At 36.9% G+C, this 26,846-nt stretch overlaps 1 protein-coding gene across 3 annotated transcripts; it reads right to left on the reverse strand.

Moving 5' to 3' along the window:
* Positions 1-8,384: 8,384 nt before the first annotated feature.
* LOC110935942 (autophagy-related protein 16) lies at positions 8,385-26,608 on the reverse strand. 3 transcript variants are annotated; one of them, XM_035989561.1, is made up of 6 exons: positions 26,483-26,608; positions 25,832-25,958; positions 24,681-24,862; positions 24,382-24,577; positions 22,011-23,041; positions 8,385-8,533 (listed from the first exon to the last, which is right to left on the reverse strand). In XM_035989561.1, coding segments are annotated over exons 1-5 (1,530 nt in total). In that variant the 5' UTR covers positions 26,485-26,608; the 3' UTR covers positions 8,385-8,533; positions 22,011-22,018. The 3 variants fall into 3 exon arrangements, with proteins under 3 accessions (XP_035845454.1, XP_035845455.1, XP_022033980.1); XM_035989562.1 differs by lacking the exon at positions 8,385-8,533 and adding an exon at positions 21,219-21,528; XM_022178288.2 differs by lacking the exon at positions 8,385-8,533 and having other exon boundaries at positions 21,766-23,041.
* Positions 26,609-26,846: the final 238 nt, after the last annotated feature.

The following is a 26,846-nucleotide window of genomic DNA, read 5'->3' on the forward strand; positions in this document are numbered from 1 at the left end:
GATCCTAAAGAATATGTAGTAATATGGTACCTAAATGTGGGATCCTAAAGAATATGTAGTAATATGGTACCTAAATGTGGGATCCTAAAGCATATGTAGTAATATGGTACCTAAATGTGGGATTCTAAGTTAAGAATTTCCTTAATCCGGAGGTAGGATTTTAAGTTAATATGATAGAATGTGAATTTACAAGCATGTAGGAAGAACGAGAGGTTAAACGGATAAACGGTTCAAAAGTTATGCGCGTTTTAGCGCGTACGAACGACAAAACATCAGTTTTGCCAGACGCCTTATTTAGCTGTTTACGGGTATTTCTGGCTACGGGTAAAGGCAAGGCCCGTCGCCGACGGCCTCCCCAAGTCTCAAAAGCTGAAATCTTGTTATTTAAGTTGATTTATGTATCGTAGGCTTCGGTTTGTTACCCGTGGACTACGGCGTATGTAGATACGCATGAAGTGACGTAGATGTGTTTATATAAGAGTATGAACGTATGTATGTAATTGGTTATGTGTGATACGACAGTAATTCGGGGAGAATTAGGTAGGTGATATGTTCGAGTTAGTATGTATGTATGAATGTATTTATGTAAGTATATGTACGTGTGAGCGAAGGTATGCACGTGTGTAATTATGATTCGTTTATGAATGCATGTAAGTATGTAATTATGTATGCAAGATCGATATATATGTAGGTATCGGTATAGGTATGAACGCAAGTAGCTATGTATGGGCGTAAGCATTATGTATTTAGGTACGAAGGTACATACGCGTATAGGTACGAATGTATATACGTGGATGCAAGTATGTATGTATGTATGTGAGTAGGTATGTTTGTAAGTAGATATGTATGTAATGATGTACATGAGTTTATGTGTGGGTATGTACGTATGTACGTAGATGGTCATGTGTGAACATATGAATATGTATGAAGGTAGGTACGCAAGTATCCAATGAAATTGAGTACTAACGTTAATATTAGCGTGTATGGTGAAGGAAGTGTAACGCAGGAATAACAAAGAAGTCTCACCACGGAATGTATGATCAGATGGAAAGCTGGGATGTAAAGAGTTAATGGATCAATAAGTAAACGAGAATAAATCGTGTATGTTTATAATGCGTACTAACGTTATGAATTTATGTGGTGAGCGCAGGTAACACAAGTCATGAGGATCATCAAGGAATAGAGATCGAGGATCGAGTCACATGAAGGATTGTACGGGGTGTATAAGAATGTAATTTCTTATATATATAAGTTATGTTTTATTCTATAATTGAGTTAGTCTGATGTGTTGAATATAGAGGAGTTATTTTAAAAGTGAACTTTCAAGTAAGACATAAGGTTTATAATGAAAGAAATTTTATGGTACGTATTTTCCGCTGCGTCTTTTAGTTAAAGCGTGTTAGGGCGTTACACTCATCTTGCTAGATCATGTTTCAATCATGATCTAGCAAGATCAAATGATAATTCATATCAACTACATGAGTAACAACAACCAACAAGCATCACAACATATGAATATCATGATTTCTTCATCTTTTAACCACACTTTATTACTAAGTTAGTTTATGTTCAAGACTTCTTCATTAGATTCATTAAAGTTCTTATCATTTTGATCACTACACATCATTAACCACTTAAACAACATGTAAAATGCAAGGATCTAAGTTCTTACCACTAGCTCAAGGCTAGGGGAGTTCAAGTGTAGAAAAGTGGTGGTTAAAAGAAGATAAGAGAGGTCCTTCAACTTCTGAGCACACCGAGCTTCGTTGAACGCCTTGTAGCACCTAGAAGTACACTTGGATCTCTAGAATGAAAAACAAAAATGTGGTGGTGATGGGGGCGGGGGGGCTATGGCCGAGATATGGGGGTCAAGGAGGAGAAAGAAGTTGAAGTGTGGTGATGAGTGAAGATTATGAGAGCTTTAACCCTTCATGTCCATTTGATAATCAACCTTAGACTTTGACCAAAGGGTATTATGTTTCTAAAAGTACCTACAAGATCAATTAGGATCTCACAACAATCAAGCAAGATCAAGGGTGAGGGCCACCCTTGGATCCATCAACAATGGGGGGGTATAGGGTTGGGTTTCAACTATTAGTTAGTGATTTGGTTATAATTCAAATATTTAGTTAGTGTCTTATGGTGTGTTCTGTAGTATATGGTGTGTTAGGGTGTTCGGGGACCCTAACTAGCTTAACAAAATAGGAGCAATGCTTCTAGCATTATTTTGGTGTTCTGGGTAATGTCCGGTTGTTCGGTTTGATATTGTTCCGTTAAAGTGCTTAATTAATCCGCAAAGTGTCCTATATGTATATTTTTGTAACATTTTTAATTTTCAACACTCAGGAAAGCATAACGGACTATTAAGTAGCTTTTCTGTACACTACTAGTATGTTAAGAAGCACATATAAGTATAATACAGAAATCAGAGAGCAGTTAAATGATTCAGCACAGTCATCAAGCACTTTAATTATCATTAATAAATTGTACAGATACATGGAATTATGAGGGTTGTCACATTATACACATGTGTATATTGTTAATCTTTTAACTATAGATATGTGTATATTGTCAAATATACATATATGTTTAAAATTGAAAAATCAGTGTTATTTTGGGTTTAGCATTAGTATTTAGGGCTTAGCATTAGGGTTTAGCCTTAGGATTTAGGGTTTAGCTTTAGGGTTTAGGGTTTAGCTTTATGGTTTAAGGTTTAGCTTTAGGATTTAGCATTAGGGTTTAGCAATAGTATTTAGGGTTTAGCTTTTGGGTTTAGCATTAGGGTTTAGCTTTAACTTTAACTTTTGGGTTTAACTTTAGCTTTTGGGTTTGCATAGGGTTTAGCATTAAGGGTTTAGCTTTAGGCTTTAGGGTTTAGCATTAGGGTAAGCTTTAGGGTTTAGAATTACGGTTTAGCTTTAGGGTTTAGCTTTAGGGTTTAGGGTTTAGCATTATGGTTTAGCTTTAGTGTTTAGGGTTTAAGATTTAGGGTTTATAACATATATTTTTCATTTTTACACATGTATATTCATATATGTATAATTGATAATATACATATATGTATAGTAAAAAGATTAACAATATACACATGTGTATAAATCTCAAAAAAAAATTGAAAAAAAAATAAAAAAATTAAAACTTTAAAGAAAAACCTCCGATTTTTCCGAAAAAAAAATATTGCATTTTTCACCTTTTTTTTTTTGCATTTTTTGCTTAGGGAAAATGTGTTGTCCAGATTGCTTCTCAAAGTTTCTCAAATATGGTGGACTTCTCTTAATATCGCTACCCTATATATATATATATATATATATATAGGAGAAGGATCCGTTAGGATCCATCCTTTTGGAGGGGTTTAGTTTTTAGCATTTTAGCTTGGAGGAGGGGGGGTTAGGTTTTTTGGGGGTGGGCGGGTTTAGGGGTTTTTTTTTTGGGGGGGGGGGGATGGGGGGGAGGGGTTCGGTTTTTTTAGGTTATTTTAGCTATTCTAGATTGTGTTCATAAAGGTGGTTCTCGCAATAAAGGTGTTTCTCGCATGAACCTTACTCTATATATCTGTTAATTAACAAATCATCCTCGCAGAACTCCTAATAAAAAGAATTTGGGGACACTTGAACATTACCAACGGGCTGGTATGTAGGAATATCTACAACGAAAAATCGACACATCAGTCGTTTATAAAAACAGTGATAAGAACATGTTTCTAAATTTGATAAAAACACTATATGAAGAAATAACACTATCTGTTTCCTGTAAAGACACTATACAGCTTAGTTAACAAATAATCTGTTGATTTAAAACACTTAATAATAATAAAACACTATGACGAATAAAATAAATATGTCTACACAGAATATAACAGTATTGGTGTAGGGTAAAACACTATGAAAAGAAATTAAGATTCCTGTACATAATATAACACTATAGATTGTGGATACAAACACTATACATCTAAATATCAAAAAAAAAAATTAAATAACTATGTTAATGATAAAACCCTACAACATAGAATTCAATGTATAAAACACTATGAAGGGGAATTCAGATGTGTGAATAGAATATAACACTATTGTTCATACATATGACACTATACACCTAAATATGAAAAAAAAATATCTTTGTTAATTATAAAACACTACAAAAACTTACTAAAACAAAGGTAAACAATTCAATGTATAAAACACTATGAAATGAAAATAAGATGTGTGAACAGAATATTGATCATGCATATAACACTACACATCTAAAAAACTATAAAACAAAATATTGATCATGCATATAACACTACACTATAAAACACTACGGATCATGCATATAACACTACATATCTAAAAATCAAAAAAATAATAAAAAAAACGTGATCAAGAAAAAACAGTAAAAGAACAATACCCTAAACAACTTAATGTATAAAACACTACATATACACAAAATCAAACCATACTAATGTCCTGTAAAAACGGCATATTAAAAAACAAAACGTCGAACAAATAACACTAATTATCGGAACATGATAACTATTAAGAGATTAAAATACTCTTATACACATGTACCTGCATCGCCAGACTCCATTGAAATTGATATAAAACACCAGAATCGAAGAAGGGCGCAGACGTTAAACAACTGTATTGTGTCTATCGATTTGATAAGCCTTGTTGTATTTATAATTGATGACGTAGATAACAATCGTATTGGATCTTGCAAAAAATATACAAAATTGATCCAATCCCTAAACAATCTCATCGGCAGTTATTTTTTTCAGTTATATTGTAAATCAATTAAATGACAAAAATGTACAATTACTAACCTACCCTTTTGAATTAATTAAGAGGAGGGACATTTGTCATTCCCAGATTATTTCTTACACTTCTTACAAAAGATGGACTTTGTACAGGATCCTTTACCTATATATATATATATATATATATATATATATATATATATATATATTTATATATAGGGAGAGGATCATGAGAAAACTAGATATAAATGAGAAAACTAGATATAAATGAGAAAACTAGAAAACTAACTAAAATCCACTAAAAAGGAGGGGGAGGGAGACTTTTAATGAAGGAGTGGGGACTTTTAATGAAGGAGGGGTAAAATTGGAAAAAAAATATATATAACTTTTCAAGGTTAGTTTTTTCGGAGGTTTAGGATTAGGATTAGGTTTTTGGGTGTGGGGGAGGGGGGTTTAAGTTTTTTTTTTTTTTTGTGGGGGGGGGGGTTAGGTTTTTTTCAGGTTTATGTTTAGGGTTTAGTTTTAGGTTTTCGGGAGGGTGGGGGTGGGGGTGGAGGGTTAGGTTTTTGGGGGGTGGGGGGGTTAGGTTTTTGGTGGGAGGGAGAATTTAGGTTTTTGGGGGGTGGGGGGGTTAGGTTTTTGGGGGGGTGTCGGTGGGGGGTGAGTTAAGTGGTTTAGGCTTTCCGTATTAGTGCACATGTGCAGTACAACAAAAAAAAAATTTTTTTTTTTTGAAAATTTTTTCCATACATAAAAAGTATCTATTTTTCTTTAAAAAATTGTAAAAAAAAAATTGGTATTTTTTTAGGTTTTTCTAGTTAGTTTTTGGATTTCTCATTTAAACTAGTTTTCTCATGATCCATCCCCTATATATATATATATATATATATAGCCAGGATCATTTCAGAAGCATAAGTATTTACAGAACTCATAATAAACAATCTTTTTATTTATATATTTTTGTGTTTAGGATAATTTTATTATTTATTATGTGTATTTTTACGATTACATACATGTTAAGAAAATTTTATCATTTTTATATGTAATTTTATAATTACACATATGTAAACTAGTTTGTTTACATATATGTGATTAGTTATGACACGTATATATAATTTTGGCAATTAAACATATGTAAACTACTATTAACATTTATGTAATCTAAGAAATACATATAATAGATGAGTTCATTTTATCATTAGGAGAGTTCTGAAAGTTCTGTAGTTATTTAAAGTTCTGAAATGAACTCAACCCTATATATAGTACTAGTTCATATATGTTTAATTGCCAAAATTATATATTTGTGTCATAACTAATTACATATATGTAAAAAAACTAGTTTACATATGTGTAATTACATATAAAAAATGATAAAATTACTCTTAACATGTATGTAATTGTAAAAATACAAATAATAAATGATAAAATTATCCTAAACATAAAAATATATAAATAAAAAGATTGTTATTGATACAGTTTGTGGATGCGACTCGCTCGGTTCGACAACATTACCAAGTGAACACCGAAACCCGATATCCTATGTCGTGTCTCGGTACGTAATCAACTGTGTCTGCAAGTTCTGCATATTCTGCTGGTTGTTGAAATATCTTTCTGTTGCTACTGTTTCTTTATACTCTGAAAGTTGTGGCCATTGACGAAAAACCAGCACCTTGCCTACATGACGAAAAACCTGCTATGTATGCTGTTGATGAAAAACAGATAAGCCTGCATGACGAAAAACCTCCTATGTATGTTGTGGATGAAAAACCTGCACATGCTCCTGATGAAAAAACCTACACGCTCATGTATGACGAAAAACCTCATAAACATAAGGTTTTCGTCGTGTTGGTATTTCGTGGGAGTCTTTCGTCGCTGCAGGATGTTCGTCGAGGTAATTCGTCGCTGAAGGTCCTTCGTCGACCTGCAGCCTATATATATATGCACTGAAGACAGAAGCCAGAAAGGAGAACAAAAGCACAAGAAAGCACACACCAGAGAGCACAAGAACGAGAGAACAGTGAGTTTGTGAGACTCTTGTAAACAGTGTACTAAAACTTTGTTGATCTATAATATACAAGTGAACTTTAAACTGTGAATCTGTGTGCTTTTCTGTTCTGGATCTCGGTTTGCTTACCCGGTTGGATTCCGCACAACCGGGTTTGTTCGTATCACAAGGATTAGGCGACTAGATCCTCCGCTAGTGGACAACTCTCTTCCTTGTTAAAACCGACTCGTTTTCTTGTGATTCGGAAGATTTTCGTGTATTTTTAGAAATTCTTCTTGAGTTTTAATGTTTTGGAAGTCATATTCTGGAAAAATAGTTTGAGATCCTTGAAAATCTTGGTATTTTGCTTTTTAGTTTGATCAAAAACCTTGTTAAATTCATGTTTACATGTTAAGGTTGGGTTTTTATTAAACTTTTGTGCAAAATTGTAGTTCAGAAATATCTACGGTGACCGGAAAACTCATAGTGTTCTTCATATATTCAAAAAGTTCATATTGTTCTTCAAAATATAACCTGCTTTTGATCTTGGTTAAATTATTGTTGAAGTGTTAAGGATTATAATATAATTGTTTGACAATCTTGACACAAGGCATAATGTATGGTTGGTAAGTCAGTGACATGGGTCTTTGAAAAGGTATGGGCAAGGTATGGTTGTTTGACTATTGTGTTCAACAACTTTAAGAAGAAAAGATCTATCTTTTTTTTTTGAAAATATCTCACCAACTTTGTGCACATTAGTCAACGAAAAACCTTTTCTTTATTTGATTTGTCTTTGACGAAAAACCTATTTTTCGTCACAATTGGTCTAGACAAAAAACCGTTTTTTTCGTCACTTTGTCTTTTACGAAAAAAAACCAGTATTTCGTCAGTTAAGGTCTTTCGCCAAGAACCAAATTTTTCGTGGGTCACTCTTGTCATTTTTTTAACAGAAGCTTTCAAAAATTGTCTTCACGAATTGTTGTAAGTGATTTAAGCAGGTATTCATTATTATATATCCAAAATGAGTTCAGATTGGTGTGGTATTCCATCCAATACGGAGAGCAAGTATAGAAGAACGGGTTCATCTTCGTCTATTCCATCTCAAACGAATCAAATTTCGACAAGTCAATGGGCATTCGTTTCAAATCAAAATCAAAGTATTCAAAGTATACTTTTAAGCGAAAGTGAAACCGGAAGCCTTAATCGTCCACCGAAGCTAATGCACATGAATGAATATCCTGGATGGGAAGAAAGATTCCATACGTGTGTTCTTGGGCAAAACACGGAATTGTGGTTATGTTTTACTACAGATTTCGATCAAGCACTTGAGGTTGCCGCTTCAACTGCCGCGACATTTGCAGATCTTACGGCAGACGAGAAAAAGGCATATGATTTAGAAAAGAATGCATATTCTATTCTAACTCAAGCGTTGAGAAAGGATATATATCATCAGTTTGTCAGCTTCAAGACGTCAAAGCGGTTAGGGGTGTCACACCCCCAAAATCCACCATGCATAGTATCACCACTTGGAGGCGTGACATGACCAGGATCGAGCCACCAATCATATTGAACAACGTAATTAAGTAAATAAAATCATCCATAATACAATTGGTGACCAAAGCAATTTAACTAAGTTCAAATTAAACAGCGGAAGCATAAACGTAAATCCAAAAACATAAGTCCATAGTTTATAAGTTTAAAGTCCAAAGCAAAAGTTTAATAAGTTCATAAGGATTTAAATATTAAGCACGGAACATAACAGTCCGTATCCCACAACAACTCCTTCCTCGTGCAAGCTCCAAGCATTTAACGACCTGCAAGGCATGTAACAACGAGTCAACAACAAAGTTGAGTGAGTTCACAGTTGGTTGATTAGTTTTAAGTTGTTTCTGAAAACGTGGTTTGTCTTTCGTTGGCGTAATTGCCGTGGGGGTTACCCCGTAGTTGAAAGCATGATTAACCAGTTCATTCTTTATTACCCAAACCATATCCATGATCAGTGGGGGCTTCCCCATGTGAACCACTAGACCGTACCATATCGACTACTAATGCAAATAAGTTGTGCCCTACATCAGTGTCTATCATCACTAACAGTTTGCCATAGTCCATTAGTACACGCCCGTCCGACTGGCACGATGTGAGGTTTGTTAAACCTAATAGCGCTATTAACTAATGACCCGCTCGCCATTAGCCTCGGCGATTAAGTCGATATAAATTGAGGGACTTCATGATAGAGTTTTGTCTAGTAAGTTTTAAGGTTATTGTCCTACCCAAGTAGGAGGAATGTACATATTCTACCCAAAGAGAATACGCAGGATTAATATTGGCATCCTACCTATGGAGGATGGTCGTACATATCCTACCCAAGGAGGATATGTAGATCTCGTTTTAAATTCTTTAACCCATTCCCAACCACCGGGAATCCCATGCCTTAGAAAGTGTGTGAACTCACCTCGGTTTGCTCGTTTAGATTCTCAAATATAGCTAACGGTCAAAGTCGGTCAATCACGTCCTAGTAGGATTACTACTTAGTTTATTAGTGACTTCAAATAAGCACAAAGTTCCTACACGTGTCTATCACATAACAAGCATCACATCAACAGTTCATACTCATATCAACATTCCACCTATAGCTACTCAAGAACATGCATACGATATTGCACATATTACTTTCATTGATATATGACATGTTAGATCATCCTCAAATAATATACTCGACATTTAGACACGCGAATTACTACTTCTGTCATTTCAACTTAAATATCCAAAACTGGGCTGTTTTCGGGCATTTTAATAAAATAGTTAACTTGTTCCAAAAATTCCCAACTTTTTACAGAAAGCTTTAAACGATCCAAATGTTATTGTGTAAAAATCTCGGGATCCAATTCATCACTAATATTTTATAAAAATTCATTTTCCAGACTACAATCAGATTCATCTTTTTCTGATTGCAGTCCACGGAATAATTTATTAAAAATTCATCGTAAGTCCGATTTAAGAAATCCAGTGGGACAATTACTATGACATCAGTGTCCATCTACAGTACCAATTTCATGACCTAGTTCTACCCAGGTTTCAAGTTATGATGAAGAATATAACACATATTTTCAGCAGCAAAAATGCAGCTTTAGCTGCTGTTACAAAACGACACTTTAAAAATAGTAAACGAAGTCCAAAAATTATGATTCCAGTGCCATAAAACCGTATTTCATAATACATAAATCTAGGCTTCAGAAAATACAGTTTTCGTGTTATTAAGGTCCTGTTACAGCCAACTAAAGTTGGCTGTAATCACCAATCAGACTCCTGTTTTCAGCTTTTAGCTTTCTAACTCGTGTTCGATCAATTTCGTTAACATGTTTAGTGATCGACAACAACATCAAACATCAATATTAACAAGCAAATCATCAGATAATCAACAAGAATCAAAACAACTTCATATTAACATCATGTTTTCATCTTACTTCATCATCATGTTACTTTATAGTCAAGACTTTGTTTATGACCCTATAGTGTTCATGGATTCTCATCATCAAATAACTATTAACCACTTAAATAACATGAAAAATGAACGGATCTAAGTTCTTACCACTAGCTCAAGGCTAGGGGAGTTCGAGTGTAGAAAAGTGATGGTTAATAGCAAACGAAGAAGGTCCTTCCACTTCCGAGAGCACCAAGCTTCGTTATGCACCTTGTAGCACCTTTGTATGGCCTTGGAAAGCTTGCAAGTGACCAAGTGATGGTGGTGGTGGTGCCACTAGGGGCGGCCGAGATCAAGAAGAGAGGAAGGAGAGTGTTTGAGTGAAGTGTGTGTTGAGTAGTGAGAGAAGGGTAGACTTGTGGGTAATACTTATAGACTCCATCTTACCATTGTCTTATGGGTAACATGTCTCTAATCTAGCAACATGATCAAATTAAATAATGAAAGAAATCAAAGGGGTGTCCTTCTTGTCTCCTAACCAGTTTGGGGGGGGGGGGGGGGGGGCGGGGGGTTGGTTTAGTTAGGTTTCAACTAGTTAGTTGGTGATCTTAGTTGAAATCAAATGTTAAGTTAATGCTTTATGTGTGTTACGTAATATATAGTGTGTTAGGGTGTTCGGGGACCCTAACTAGCTCAGAAAAACAATAACAATGTGTTTGACAATATTTTTGTGTTTCGGGTAAAGTCCGGTTGTTCGGTTCGGTGTTGTTCCGTTAAAGTGCTTAATTACTTCGTAACGTGTCTTTTATGTATATTTTTGTAACACTTTTAATTTCTAACACTTAGGAAAACACACAGGACCATTTAGTAACTTTTCTGTACACTACTAGTATGTTAACAAGCACATGTAAGTATAACACAGAAATCAGAAAGCAGTTAAATGATTTAGCACAGTCATTAAGCACTTTAATTATCATTAATAAATTGTACGGAATACATGTAATTTTGAGGGTTGTCACAATGGGATGTATTGAAGACGAGAGGTCTAGGAAATGAAGCGTCACGCAAATTGCGACATGATCTACTCAAGAAGGAGTTTGATGGCTTCACATGTATGGAAAGGGAGTCTTTGGGAGACTTGACAAGTCGATTTTATCACTTGTTGACTGAGTTAAATAACTTTGGGGTAGTAGTGACTCTAGAAGAAGTTGTCATCAAGTTTGCCGATGCATTACCAGCTCAATGGAATGGTTTCTTGGAAATCTTGAAATACAATGGCACTTTGGCTACGACAAACATAAATGATTTCGTTCAGCTCTTGGAGAACAAAGATCAAAAAGAGTTCAGGAAGGCCAAAAAGATTCCAGTGCAACAGAATCCTGATATGTATTAGGGAAACTGTGGAAGTTCTAGCACTGCTGCAAGACCTGCTCCACATGCTCAGCTTCAAACAGCCTTGTATCAAGAGATATGTACGGAAATCCACTACCAGTTTCCTCGACTCAAATGGTTTTTGTCTCAAGCACTGACATGTACGGAAGCCCACAACCGGAAGTCTCAAAGCAAAGCTATCAATCTACCGAAGCAAGAGATATGTACGGAAATCCATTACCAGTTCCACAACAAGCTTGTTATGGAAGCACTTCATCTGTCGGTCAGCCATCTAATCCAAATACAGTTCGGCTCGACACTTCAAATTTCTCGAAAGTAAGTGTTGAAGTAGCTAAGGATCATATGAAGCTATTAAACACATTGGTGAGCGCGTATTGTGGGTTAATAGCAGGTCAGATTGGAAACATTAATCTGACACACGAAGATTATCAGCAGATTGATAAGGAGGAAATGGATATGATGGACATCAAATGGGCTTTCGCTAGTGCTGTTAGGCGAGCTAAAGACTTCATGGAAAGGACTGGTAGAACCAGCTTGGAAAGAAAGAAAGATAGCAAGTATAGATTCGATAAACAATCAGTCAAGTGCTTCAATTATGGTGAACGAGGTCACTTCAAGAGAGAATGTACAAAGCCAGCTCAACATGGGAACCAGAATCCGTTCAGGAATCAAGGCAATCAAGGCAACGAGCAAAATCAGAATCAAAACAGGAATAACGAGCGTACGTTGATGCCTGTGAACAATCCAAATCAAGCAGGAGCATCAAATGCCAATCAGGCTCTTGTGGTACAAGTCGATGAAGGTTGTGACTGGTCGATTCAATTGGGAAGTGATGTTCAGGATGGAACAACTTGTTTTGTTGCGGTTGTCAAGGATCTGAAACACACCAGTGGTGGAGAATCTTCCGCCAGTGGTGGAGAATCATCTGAAGATGAAGACAGTTCTGGTTACAGTTGAAGATGAAGAATCCTCAACTTCAGGCGATGATCATTTGGATGAAACGTCAAGTGTGTATGTCGATGCAAATGTTGATGAATTGTTGGGAGAAGCTGCAGCAGGGAATGACAGAAGATCAATTCTGGTGGATAAAGCTGCTTATTCTTCTTTGTCTATTCATTCAGCCTTTATGGCTAATGTGGGCGGTTCATCAAACATTAATCTGACACACGAAGATTATCAGCAGATTGATAAGGAGGAAATGGATATGATGGACATCAAATGGGCTTTCGCTAGTGCTGTTAGGCGAGCTAAAGACTTCATGGAAAGGACTGGTAGAACCAGCTTGGAAAGAAAGATAGCAAGTATGGATTCGATAAACAATCAGTCAAGTGCTTCAATTATGGTGAACGAGGTCACTTCAAGAGAGAATGTACAAAGCCAGCTCAATATGGGAACCAGAATCCGTTCAGGAATCAAGGCAATCAAGGCAACCAGCAAAATCAGAATCAAAACAGGAATAACGAGTGTACGTTGATGCCTGTGAACAATCCAAATCAAGCAGGAGCATCAAATGCCAATCAGGCTCTTGTGGTACAAGTCAATGAAGGTTGTGACTGGTCGATTCAGTTGGGAAGTGATGTTCAGGATGGAACAACTTGTTTTGCTGAGGTTGTCAAGGATCTGAAACACACCAGTGGTGGAGAAACTTCCGCCAGTGGTGGAGAATCATCTGAAGATGAAGACAGTTCTGGTTACAGTTGAAGATGAAGAATCCTCAACTTCAGGCGATGATCATTTGGATGAAACGTCAAGTGTGTCAGTCGATGCAAATGTTGATGAATTGTTGGGAGAAGCTGCAACAGGGAATTGACAGAAGATCAATTCTGGTGGATAAAGCTGCTTATTCTTCTTTGTCTATTCATTCAGCCTTTATGGCTAATGTGGGCGATTCATCAAACCAGGTATGTGTCGTTCATCCAATTTCTTATAATTGTGATAAATGTGTTCGTTTAGGTGATAAATTGTCGGACTTGCAAGGCAAATATGATGATTTGCAAAGCAAGTATGACGTGACATATATCTACAATCAAAAGTTGATAGTGGATCTCTCGAAATACACACAGTGGGTGTGGTTCTGAAAGTCAAAAGATGAATAATTCCCTCTCAACACCCAAGAACAAAAACGTTGGATGCTCTTAATTATAAATAAAGTCGCTAGAATAATAATAGCTCAAAAACAACATCAGATCTCCCATCAATTAACGTCTCTGGCGGGTTTTGCGGTGAAGAACCGACCAAACCAAAACTGAAACGAGCCACCGAGGCTCTGATACCAAATGATGTGTCCGTAACGATCCGATTTCAGTCTCGGTTCGGTGAAAAATAGTGAGACAGGTGATTCGAGCCAAGAACAAACAGAAATGAACAAGAAAGATGGAAACTTTTAGGATTGGAACATAGATGTTTTCATTGAATGTGATAACAAAATACAAGATAAACATCCAACCCCGGGTGAGCTCCCCCGGGGTGGTGGCTCACAAATGCACCCCTCACAAGTGGTGTTTAGTAATCTATTTATAGCCCCCCGAGCCTTGTCCTCCAAGCAAGCCGCCTCTTGCTTTGAAAACCTAATAAACACGCAAAAAAATGCAAAACAATAATATCCCTAAACTAAAGATGTTGTAATTGATAAAATCATTCTCCATTTTGACCCAACAGAGTTAGCCTGTGTAAAGTGTGAAAGTAAGGTGATCCGGCTTAAGCTAGATAGTTATTCAAACTCTAGGTATGTGCTGGATCACATCATTGACATACAAAAAGAGAAAAAGGATGTCACGTGCATTGGATATAAGAAGTGTCCACCACCTGTTAGACAAAATTATGACGCAATGCCTGATGAGGAGAATAGAACTTATTTTGAGCATTCTGTTCCTTTAGACATTGAGGAATTTGCGACCGGACTTGGATACAAAATGGAAGTATCATCAGATTCGGATGTGTCAGCAGATATAGATGCATCAATTGCTGAACAAAATTAGGATCCTCCAGCCATTGTTAAGGATGCCGATTCTTCAGATGATGAATCCGATGATACTGAGTTTGCACAGTCTGATGCGGTTATCAAAGAAGAGGACATACCTCTCGAGAATCACATTCTATGTGATCCTCCTGCAAAACCTGCTAAGACTGTTCAGGTTGAGTCCACTTCTGCACAAAAGTCTGAGAGTGTGAATTTTTGTACAATCTTGTTGGCGATGATAAAATCTATTCTGACAAAGATTTTCCGATTAAAAATGTAAATCAATCTTTAATCAGTAATGTTTTTGAAGATTCGACAAGTAGGTTTTTGAGAAAGTCGGGTTCACACGTTGTGGTAACACAGTGCCCTCCGATTCCAACGGCCGAAATTCGAAAACGATATGGCAATCAGAAATTACCAACAGTGAAAAAGCAGCATAATCATACCAAACCAAAAGGCAAATCAACGACTCAAGGTCGTAAGGAACGGAATCAAAAGAAGAACAAGAAGATGAACTTTGTGAAATCAAAGGGAACGGATAAATTGGAAACTTTTGCAAATAAATCTAACTTAGATCATATTAATCAAGTTAAATTTTGAAAAGAAATGAACAAAACAGTTCAAAACCAAGTACCTCGGGATCACAAAGTTCATCAACAAGACAGTCACATGATGCTTCGGGGTTTGTTGAACGAAGATCATGTTTTGAGTGTTGTGAAATTGGACATATTATTCGAAATTGTCCGTATCTTCATAAACTAAAAGCCAAAGTTGATGATCCTTGTGAACAAAATTACTGAAAGCGTTCTGTTTCTTCAAAACAAGATCCCGTCTTGTAAAAGAAAGGGAAAACAAACAGAAACGCCAACAAGTTAAAGTAAGTGAAAAGGCAATTAAAACCGACGAACTAATTTCCCGGACAATCAAATTAGAAACATCCGGATGGATAATGCAGGAGAGTTCACATCTCAAGCTTTTAATGATTATTGTATGTAAATCGGGATCAATGTTGAACATTCAGTACCTCATGTTCACACACAAAACAGTTTAGTTGAATCTCTGATTAAACGTTTACAAATAATCGTTATACCACTCTTAATGAAATGTGAACTACTATCTTCTGCATGGGGTCATGCTATTTTGCATGCCGCTGCACTGATTAGAATGAGACCAATTGCTGATCACGAATACTCCCCATTGCAACTGGTCTCCAGACGAGAACCAAGTTTGTCCCACCTTAGAATTTTTTGTTGTGCGGTATATGTACCAATACCGCCACCATAACGTACTACAATGGTACCCCAAAGAAGACTGGGTATCTATATTGGTTTTAACTCCCCGTCCACAATTAAATATTTAGAACCAATGACGGGAGACATGTTTACAGCACGGTACGTTGACTGTTATTTTGATGAAACAATGTTCCCAGTCTTAGGGGGAGATAAGGACAAAGAAAGACTGGTAACACAAGAAATAACGTGGAATGCATCATCGCTATCAAATCTCGACCCCCGAAGTGGTCAATGTGAATATGAAGTCCAAAAGATCATACATTTGCAAAGAATAGCGAACGAATTACCAGATGCATTCAAAGACATGAATAGAGTGAAAAACTCGCATGTACCAGCATCAAATGCACCTGCTCGAATTGAAGTAATTCCAGAAGCGATTACTATACAACAAAAGCGTGGGAGACCAATCGGTTCCAAAGACAAAAACCCATGGAAACGAAAAGAGAAAAGTAACGCAGTCGGTGAAAACTCACAAAATATTATAAGTGAAACTGATGTGTGTAAAATGCAACATATAAATTACATCAAATGAGGCAAAAAACTAACCATTTTTTAGTACTAATGTTGGAAAAAGTGTGCTTTTGTCTTCCTTTTGTATTTCAGGACCAAACGAGCTTAAATGAACAAAAGGAACAAATATGCAGCAAAAACTAACATAAATACAAAGACAAGGAATAAACGTTGCATGCCCGACCCTCGACAGCATCTCCCCAAGCAAAAACAAGAAACAGAAGGCTGACCACGGCTCGTGCCCAGCAAACACGAGGGCCTTGTCAGGTGTCTGCAGAAAGGGACAAAGCTATAGAAGCTTCTACGCCCACCATGGGGGCGTGCCCAGCTCAGCACGGGGCGTGGTCAACACTAAGATTTGCAAAATCTTGCAAATTTTGATAGTACAGATAGGCTTCTGCACACGGGGCCGTACCCAGCGAACACGGGGCCATGTGGAGCCTAATGCAGAAAATTGCAATTAATGAAGAAAGAGAAAGGAAATGGCCACGGGGGTGTGTCCAGCGGACACGGGGCCGTGGCCGGGCTACTGTTCCGGCAATAAATAGGGGTGCTTGGTTCACTTCAAAGGCATCCCTTGGCAAACCACCTCTCTCCCACTTTGCCACCACTCCACCACCACTACAACACCCTCATCCACCACCATCATCCACCTTAGAGTGTGTGTAGTAGTCTCGGGATCCAAGATTGATCGTATGAGTTCTTGTGAATCAAAGGCCATGTTTGGCTAAGTCTCTTACACCACTTGGTGAAGACAAGCATTTAATGTTTACTTTTGATTTTTAATCTATTCGCACTTTTTATTTGGTTTTGTATTAATGACTTTAATAACTAGTTTCTTATGTTGAAGTTGAAACTTCCTTATCATTTGTCCGTGGTGTCTTGGCATTACTTTAATGTCTATATAAAGTAAAAGATTTTCACCATTCATATCTCTACGGTCTATATAGAGATATGTTGGCTACCTGGTCGGGAGTTAAGGGAATGGTTTGGTAAGGTTCTTGCCTTGTTCAGTGTATAGATCCTGCAAGTACCTGGGTCAAGCTTACTAGGACCCCCTTCAATACCCACTGGTATTGGATGACGGGGGTGCGAATGGCTTGATCCCCTCATAAGTAAACTACTATTAATACACTTAACCGGCTACTTGGGATTGTATCATTGCTGACTCAAACCACTTAGCCGAGGGTAACGTCACCTTCAAAAGTGGGGTCTACCACTTTACGCATTAATAACTTAATTAATTATCTTCCAATATTCCAACCCTTTGGGATTGTATCCTTGCTGATCACTGGGTTGAGGATAATGTCACCTTCAAAAGAATGGCCAACTATTATAACTAAGATAATCTCTTAAAAAGTGCAAAAGTGCGGAAATCGTCAAAGGATACATTAAAGGCGAGTCGGATCCAAGTGATTCATCTTATCTATCTATTTTTATTTTATTTTTATTTTCAGCATTTTAGTTTTTATTTTTCATACTTAAAACCTTTTCTAAAAATTTTGATTTAATTAGACGTTGAGAATAAACCGGTACTAAAAGCTCTTCTGTCCTTGGACGACCTCGGTATCTTACCAACGCTATACTACGCTCACGATGGTTGCAAACAGATGATAAATGGTATACTCACCAGTAAGATGAACTCTCGTACATACCTTGATACGGGAATTTGTCGTGTGTGTATGAACATCAGTCGGTAAGTATAAATCATACCTTAACGTATCCCCTAACCGCGAGTACATCTGATAAGTTGAGCTTAAGTGGACAACAATATCGATAGTCGTTATAGGGTGCTTATCTTAATACTAACTAATTGAACAACAAGAGTGTTTTGACGTAACCATACACTGATATGATTCTTTTACCCTTGAAACTCACAAAAAGAATGTCGGCAAATATTTATTTATTGCTTTCCGTCTTTACATTTGAAATATTAAAAAATACCAAAAATATTTTATTTCTATTTTATTTTTTATTGCCCGATGTTGGATCTCGAGTCTTTACCCCCTGAAACTTGATCGAAACCAAAACAATTGCATCTCCATAAACGGTCGAACTTAACAAGTTTTGAAAGTTAAAATCTAAAATTGATCAAATTTTTAAACTTTCAAACTGTTGTTGGTCGGTAGTTGATTGAGAGTTGGTCACATGTGTGTCATTTGTTTATGCTAACTATATTCCAAGCAGTTGTTCTCATTACGCGTTTAAGTCTGTTGCGTGTGCAAATGCGGCATCCAAACCAGCTAAAGGCAAAGAGAACATTTTCCATGACAAGCTTCGGAATGAAGAAACGACATGAATGCAATCAAAGGATCAAGATAATCGAGTCGCAACCGTCCACTCATTTACACCACAAGGATCTAAAATTTGAAGATCAACGTCTCACGAGCAACGTTCAAGGGGGAGTTTGTTGATACACTCCCTGTTTGTGACACGTGAACACTTTGAAGATCCTACAGCGTGAAGAACGAACCATCACCAGCAACATCCAAGGGGGAGTTTGTTGATGCAGTTTTGTGTGGATGTGGCTCGGTTCGGTTTAAGACCGACGTCGCGACGTTCCTCTGTCGGTTTGACTCGGCGTTTGCTATATTGGAAACAGAATGTCATGTGATATATTCTACACATAACACATGCATGCATAACTTTTATATATATATATATATATATATATATATATATATATATATATATTCATGAAGAATACAGTTCCTTGCAAGCATGTCCACGAATAACGTAATTCATCCATTTGAAAACACCTCATAAAGAACCAACATTGACGAAGAATCATCATTGACGAAGAACATGGTTCTTCATGAGTTAGTTGTTCGCTGGATGTCCTTCAACGAAAGACTCATATCTTTCATGGGATGTAGTCTTTCGTGGGCCTTGTTTCTAGGCCCAGTGAATCTTTCGTTGGGTTGCAGATAGGGTTGGCTATAAAAGCAAACTCACAGAAACAGTTAGGGTTAGAGAACTAGAGCACACACCAGAGAGGTTTAGAGGGTTTCTTGTTAAACTTTGTAACTCTTATGGTTGAATACATTGAAGCTTTAAACGTTGAATCTTGTTATTGTGCTTACTCTCTCGCTCGGTTTATGTCACAACGAGGATTCCGCACTCGTTACGGCACCCGAAACAAGAAATAATCTAAGTCCGACGATCCGTATCGGGATCTACAGATAACCCTTAGGTTCCTAATCGGCCTCACAATCTCTGAAGGACTTCATATGAGACTAATGGATGTCGTCACCGCATACTTATACGGGACACTTGAAAATGACATCTACATGAAGATCCCTAAAGGATTAAAATTGCCTGAAGCATTAAAATCAACACCTCGATAAATGTGTTCTATAAAGTTCCAGAGATCTTTATATGGTCTCAAACAATCTGATCGTATGTTGTACAATCGACTTAGTGAATATCTCGAAAAAGAATGATACAAGTCTGATGTAATCAGTCCATGTGTCTTTATAAAAAGATCACTCTCAAATTTCACTATAATAGCAGTCTATGTTGATGATATCAACATCATCGGATCTCTTGAAGAGATAGAGAAAAATGCTCAGTTGTTAAAGAATGAATTTGAAATGAAAAATCTTGGTATGACGAAATTATGTATCAGACTACAATTTGAGTATCTGTGTAATGGCGCATTTGTCCATCAATCAAACTACATCCGGAAGATGTTAGTACGTTTCAATATGGACAATGCACATCCGTTTAGCGTGCATATGGTTGTCCGACCACTAGATCCACACAAGGATCCTTATCGCCCTCAAGAAGAAGGTGAAGAAGTACTTGGTCCAGAAGTACCGTACTTAAGCGCGATCGGTGCCCTTATGTATCTCGCAAATAACGCAAGACCTGACATTGCATTTGCAGTTCATGTACTAGTGAGATACAGTTCGAATCCAACACGTAGACACTGGAATGGTGTGAAACATATATTCCGATATATTTGTCGGACACAAGACTTAGGTCTTTTCTATCAAAAGGATCAAAAGTCCTAACTTGTTGGGTATGCTGATGTCGGATATCTATTAGATCCTCACAAAGCTAAATCTCAGACAGGTTATGTATTCACATACGGTGGCACCGCAATTTCTTGGAAGTCAACTAAGCAAACACTTACAGTAACATCATCAAATCATGTTGAATTGATAGCACTATATGATGCTGGTCGAGAATGTGTGTGGTTGAGATCAATGATTAATCACATACAAGAAGCATGTGAATTTAGAACAGATCAAGAAGGAGCCGACGATTATTTATGAAGATAATGTTGCTTGCATAGCTCAAATCAAAGAAGGTTACATCAAGGGTGATCGAACAAAGCACATTTCGGCAAAATTCTTCTCAACAAATGACTTGCAGAAAGAAGGGGAAATTGATGTTTGCTTGATCAAGTCAAGTGAAAATTTAGTTGACCTATTCACAAAATCTTTACCAAGAAGTAGTTTCGAGCAACTATCACACAAGATCGGTCTCCGTAGATTGAAAGATCGGTCTCCGTAGTTTCGAACACTGTACTCTTTTTCTCTTAACTAAGTTTTGTCCCAATAGGTTTTCTTAGTAAGATTTTTAATGAGGTAGTACAACTGATCCAGTAGTATCAGTTTATTTACATAGGTCCTGAAGTATGTTGTTAACAATGTATAATAAGTAGTAACATATATCTGAGAGGGAGTGTTATGAATGCAGATAATATGTCCTGGTTTTTCTCATCTTTAGTTGTATTTTTTGTTACATCTTCCACTACATATGTACATGTATATAAAGATAGAGTTGGATGAATAAGAATACACTTCTCATATTTCTCTCATTTTCTTATCAATGATAACCTTATTGAAAATAAAAGCATGCATTTTTTTCTATAAACAAATAAACATACATACCCGATAATAATATAATCTCACTCATAAAGCAGATAGGTTGCTCCCATAAGATTGCAGGATGTAGGGCTCATACCCTGCCCGTTGACCTCTAGCTAGGACCAGCAAAACCGCCCCCTTGGGCCCGTCATCAACCGGAGAATGCCGCCTTCGACGGGGCTCTTTCTTTTTATCTCACACACACACACATATGCATACATACACATATATATATATATACTAAGGCCCATCCCCACACCCTAGGTCCATCCCTCTAGGCTCATCCCCCACACCCACTGACGTGAGGCTTACGTGACGAATCTTCCTTTGAGGACTACCCTCCTCCACACCCAAAAGCCTAAGACCTCCGGCCAAAAAAAAACACTTTTTTACATTATAATAAGACGGAGTATATATAAGAAAAGAAAAACAAAACAAAAGCACTAATAATAGTTGTAAACTACCGATATCAAAACTAAGAAAAACAAAACAAAAGCACTAATAGTAGTTGTAAACTACCGATATCAAAACTACAAATAACAAAAGCTTCTATATATGATGGTGAGGATTGTGATCATATAATGGGGGTATTGGATTCAAATGCAAAAGAATTAATATAAAACACTGAAATATTCATGAGAATGTAGCTATAGTATTCAACTGGCTTAAAAGTGCAAGTGATCACCATGCGTGTTTAACGTTTAAACTTTAGACCCTTAATGTTGTAACCAAGAGTCAAAAAAACAAAACAATCGACTTTTTTGCGTGTATGAAAGAAATTGAGAAGATATATTTACATACTTGCACCTGACGTGACACGAGGTTGAAATAGTGAAATACCGTATCTTTTATGTCCACATACATATCACTCCATTCCTGTCTGATGTGGCAAGAGGTTTTCCAAGACCACTCCAAGAACAACACAGTACCGAACCCGTATGTTCCTTAAGAGTGCTGACTATGTTACCATTAGATATCGACCATACATGAACCGACCCGTCAACAGATCCAGCCGCAACATAATTATTATCCGCACTAATACAAGATCTGCTCCAATTAGACGCAACTCTATTCTCACTCGCTCTTAACGTCCCCCAAACTTCAAGTGTCCTCGTATCAAACAAATTATGCAAATTATCCCTCCCGCTTGTCAATATCGTATTACCGTTTCGGGATAACGATATAGACGTCACTGCAGAAGAATGTGCGGCAACTTCACTAAGTAACTTTCCCGTTTGTATGTCCCATAACCGTAAATGCCCGTCAACATGGCCCGAAAATATAGTCTGACCATCCGGGCTAAACGATAACGTATTGCAGTTACTCGGGAACATAAGCGTGTTAACACAATACCCTTTATTAAGATCCCAAACTTTAATCGTTCGGTCATACCCCGAACTGACAACATGACGAGCTGACAATCTGCTGACATCAACGGCGCATACTTTATCTTTATGGCCCGTGAGAGTATGACGGACCCGACCCGAATTTGCATCCCAAACGTATAGATTATTCGAGCTGCTAGCTGCAATTATGGATCTGTTATCATGCGTGATGCTGAGATCAAGAACGGACCCTAAACAACCGTTGTAGGTTTGGATTAACCGGCCCGTTGTTGAGTCCCATGTTTTAACGGTGTGATCCTGCCCGCCACTGACTAATTTACCGGAACTGTTCTCGAATACTATGGCTGCACAACCGCCGTCATGAGCTGGGATCCTGTGTTTGCATGTCTTTGGTATGATTGGTTCTACGTAATATTCTGCACCTTCTTCACTCTGACGGACCACGCCGTCAACTTGTTGCCTTGCGAGTTGCTCTAAACCGCTGGCTTTGAGCTTACCAAGCATGTCTTCGTATAACGCATTGGCCTGATAAATAAACAAAGCCCAGTTGAGTCTATGTATAAAGTTAGCATCTGAATATAATTAATATATATCAATTACAGAAAAAAAGTAAAAAAACTACCCAAAACAAAAACGAACCTTACGCTTTTTCCAGAATTGGCAACTTTTTTAAAACTAGGCATAAATAAAAACCAACTACCAATTTAGCAGCCAAGTTAGTAAGCTACTTTTTGATACTGATAGTTAGAACGAGAGGCTTGGTTTTAAAATGCATGCATCAGGAGTGCATAATGCGCACGATGCGCTGATGAGATCGCATTAGGTGATGCGATGCGCTGCGATTACATGATGCGAGGATGATGCGCTCGCACGATGCGCCCCGATGCGCACATTTTTCTGAAATAGACCACTATAGAGAAAAACTGTACAATGTACTTAATAAGCTTGTACATTGAGCTGATGAAGTTGTTAATTGAGTTCCTACATAGATTACTTGTACTATTTGCATAGACTACTTGTACACATAAAAGTTCAAGGCTTAATTTGGTTATATTGAACTTCTTTAATGGTACGAGAGCTATTTTTTGTATTTATTTACTTTAATCTCTAAAGTTGACAAATCAAAATGTTATCTATAAATAATTTTTTAAATACAAACGCATCGCATACGTGATGGGCATGTATCACGCATTGCGCATCGCGCATCGGCTTATGGGATCAAAACATATGGGAGGGCATCGCACATTTTAAAACTAAGCGAGTGACGTATTCAACCGGTAACCATAGTTACTAAAGCGAGCGCCCAGGTGCGCCTAGGCGCAAATAAAGCCCCGAGCCCAACAAATCGCCCTGAGTGCGCCTCGCGCCTTTAATAACTATGCCGGTAACAGATCTCTTTCGCTGATCTTTCAAAAACTGCTGGTGTGGCATCTTGTTTTTCATTTTTGTGTATGTGTATGCCACATGGCATTTGATGCGACATTTAATAATTATTTTAACAGAATCATTTTTTCAAACTTGCAAACAATTTATTTTTAACATTTTTTTGCGCAAAATTGGCTGCTGAAATTAGGTCTAAGTTGGGCTCTAAGTTGCACAAAGTTGGTTACTAAAATTGGGACAAAGTGTAACTTTGTTTCTATTGCATGAAATTTGCCTTAAATATGGTCTGAACATTATGATGAATGGAGAATATTGCATGAGATGCATATGAACATGGACCATTTTAAATGCATTACATATATCATATATGATTTCAACTGATACAGATACGTAATGCTTGATGTATCCCTGCATAGTGATTAGTGCATGCTAGAATTCGGAGCACTAAAAGCAAACAAAAATCTATTAATAGAACATCAAACCTCATTAAGGCGTTCAGCATCCTGCATTTTCTGCAGCATCCATCGATCAACCAATGTCTTGTTTTCAGCCTCTGCATTAACAGCTCTAGTTCTCATCTCTTCATATTGAGATTTGAGCTCTTTATTTTCACCAATAAGCAATTCAAGGGCTTTCGTCTTTTCTTCTAAAACTGATGCCAAACGAGCACATTCATCCCTGAAACATAAGCATAACAACCACAGTCATTAACATGATATTTCTGTTAATTTCAGCTCACTCTACTGTAAAGCCACACATAAGGCAAATAGCCAAATAAAACCTTGCTTGTGAAAGATCATGCTCAAGAGTAGGAATTAAGGCTTCTTTTTCTTGAACTAAAGATTTTGCAGCTCGAGATTCAGCAACTTCCACCACAAGCTGCTCTGATAATCGAGCTTGAGCTTTATAACATTGCTGAAGTTCTAACTCGAGATTTTCTGCTTTATCCTTCCATTCTGAACCCTTCATTTTGCATATACAAGTTAGATCAATTTTATTCCTCTAGTATAAGAGTTGACATTAGTAAAAGTAAAGAAACAACTATACAAGTTGAGTTGATTGCAGAACATAATGCAGTTTGATAAACTTCCCCTTCTATGCTTCAAATTAACTTGTAACAAAGAGGTTTGTTCACGAAGAAGATGAAAACACACGTATGGTGGCAGACTGACAGTCACCTAGGGTAACAATTCCATGATTGTACACCAGGTGGTAACAATTGATAACAAATACATGCCAAAGCAAGCAGTATGTTAAGGAAAAAGGATAGTTTGGAACTGATGATCACAAAACACACTCTGATATGCCACTAGTTGTTGATGTTTTAAGTTGTTGCCACTAAATATAGGTCTTGCAACTGAAAACTTGCTTTGCTACTTTTAAGATATAATCTTGTAAAGAGATAATGTTTCGAGTAGCAAACTAGGAGTAAAAAGTGCAGATATTTTGTTGAGACTAGAATAGTTTGTTAGATCAGATTAAGTTTGTTTTTTATCTTTCGTTAGTCTCTTAGTATACATTTTTCGTATATGTTATGTAATTAGCAACCCAGCTGTTTCAGATAACACATTGATTTTATTAATCAAAGTGCTTTGAAGTATATCGTTGTGTGATTGTGTTCTTGATAAATTTTTTGTTTGCCAGTTAAGATTTCCCGCTACAATCTTTACAAGTCTGATACATGATCCTAACACAGTACATCAATTCAACTTTCTACAATCCCTTTCGATTTTTTCATTGTCCTTCCATATAACAATGATAATCACTTTAATACATGTAATATCATCTACCAGCGCAGCGAACACTGTATCCATAGCATGATTGACAAGATTCTCATTCAAGAACCACAGGAATTCCTAGCTAACTACCAAAATATTTATAAATCTCTTGAAATTCAAATAAATTCAAATAAATACAAATTTACAATATGACCTGAGACGCAATAGGTTTAGAAAGAGCTACAAACGCCGGCGCGTGAGCTCCCTCCTCAACCAGATGCCGCTTCCGAAGAGCCTTTAACGCATGTTTTATCGCTTGAATCCCGATTTCTTCGTCTGACCTAAATAACAAAACCGATCAAATCAACCACAATTCATTCAGAAACAGTACACAGACATTCAATAACAGAAATTCGTCGATTCTCATTTGTGCAATAGATTACAGACCTAAATTGTTCAAATAGACCCTAAATAAACAATTCGATAATAAAAATTCGACAATTCTCAGTTGTGGAATAGATTTACAGAACTAAAATGTTCAAATAAACCCTACAGAAACAAAATCGATCAAATCAACAACTTGATAACAAAATTCGTCGATTATCAGTTGTGCAATAGATTACGGAACTAAAATGTTCGAATAAACCCTACAGAAACAAAATCGATCAAATCAACAACTTGACAACAAAATTTGTCGATTGTCAGTTGTGCAATAGATTACGGAACTAAAATGTTCGAATAAACCCTAAGGAAACGAAATCGATCAAATCAACAATTCGATAACGAAAATTCGTCAATTATTATTTGTTCAATAGGTTTACAGAGCTAAAATGTTCGATTAAACAGTGAAGAAACGAGTACTTACATGATGATTAGATGAGAATGTTATGGAAGCAATCGATTCAATTTGAGGATTTTTAGGGTTTTGAGTTTAATCTGATCTCACAAGGTTGGGGGTGACGTACCGGTTGGAATAAAGTTCTTATCAACCAATTCGAAGATGGGCCCACTGGGTTTTTTTTTTTTTTTTATAAATTGAGCATTTTATATTTAGAGTTAAATGTTTGGTTGGTCTATATGGTTTTCAAAAATTGCAGACTTGGTCCCAGTGGTTTACTAATTACACGTGTGGTCCTAAAACTTGTCAAAAATGCACTCGGTTGATCCCCAGCACTAACATCAGTTAAATTTCTCAGTTAAGTCCATGTTAAATGACCAAAATACCCTTG

Source organism: Helianthus annuus, chromosome 4 (assembly GCF_002127325.2).
Source record: "Helianthus annuus cultivar XRQ/B chromosome 4, HanXRQr2.0-SUNRISE, whole genome shotgun sequence".
NCBI lineage: Eukaryota > Viridiplantae > Streptophyta > Magnoliopsida > Asterales > Asteraceae > Helianthus > Helianthus annuus.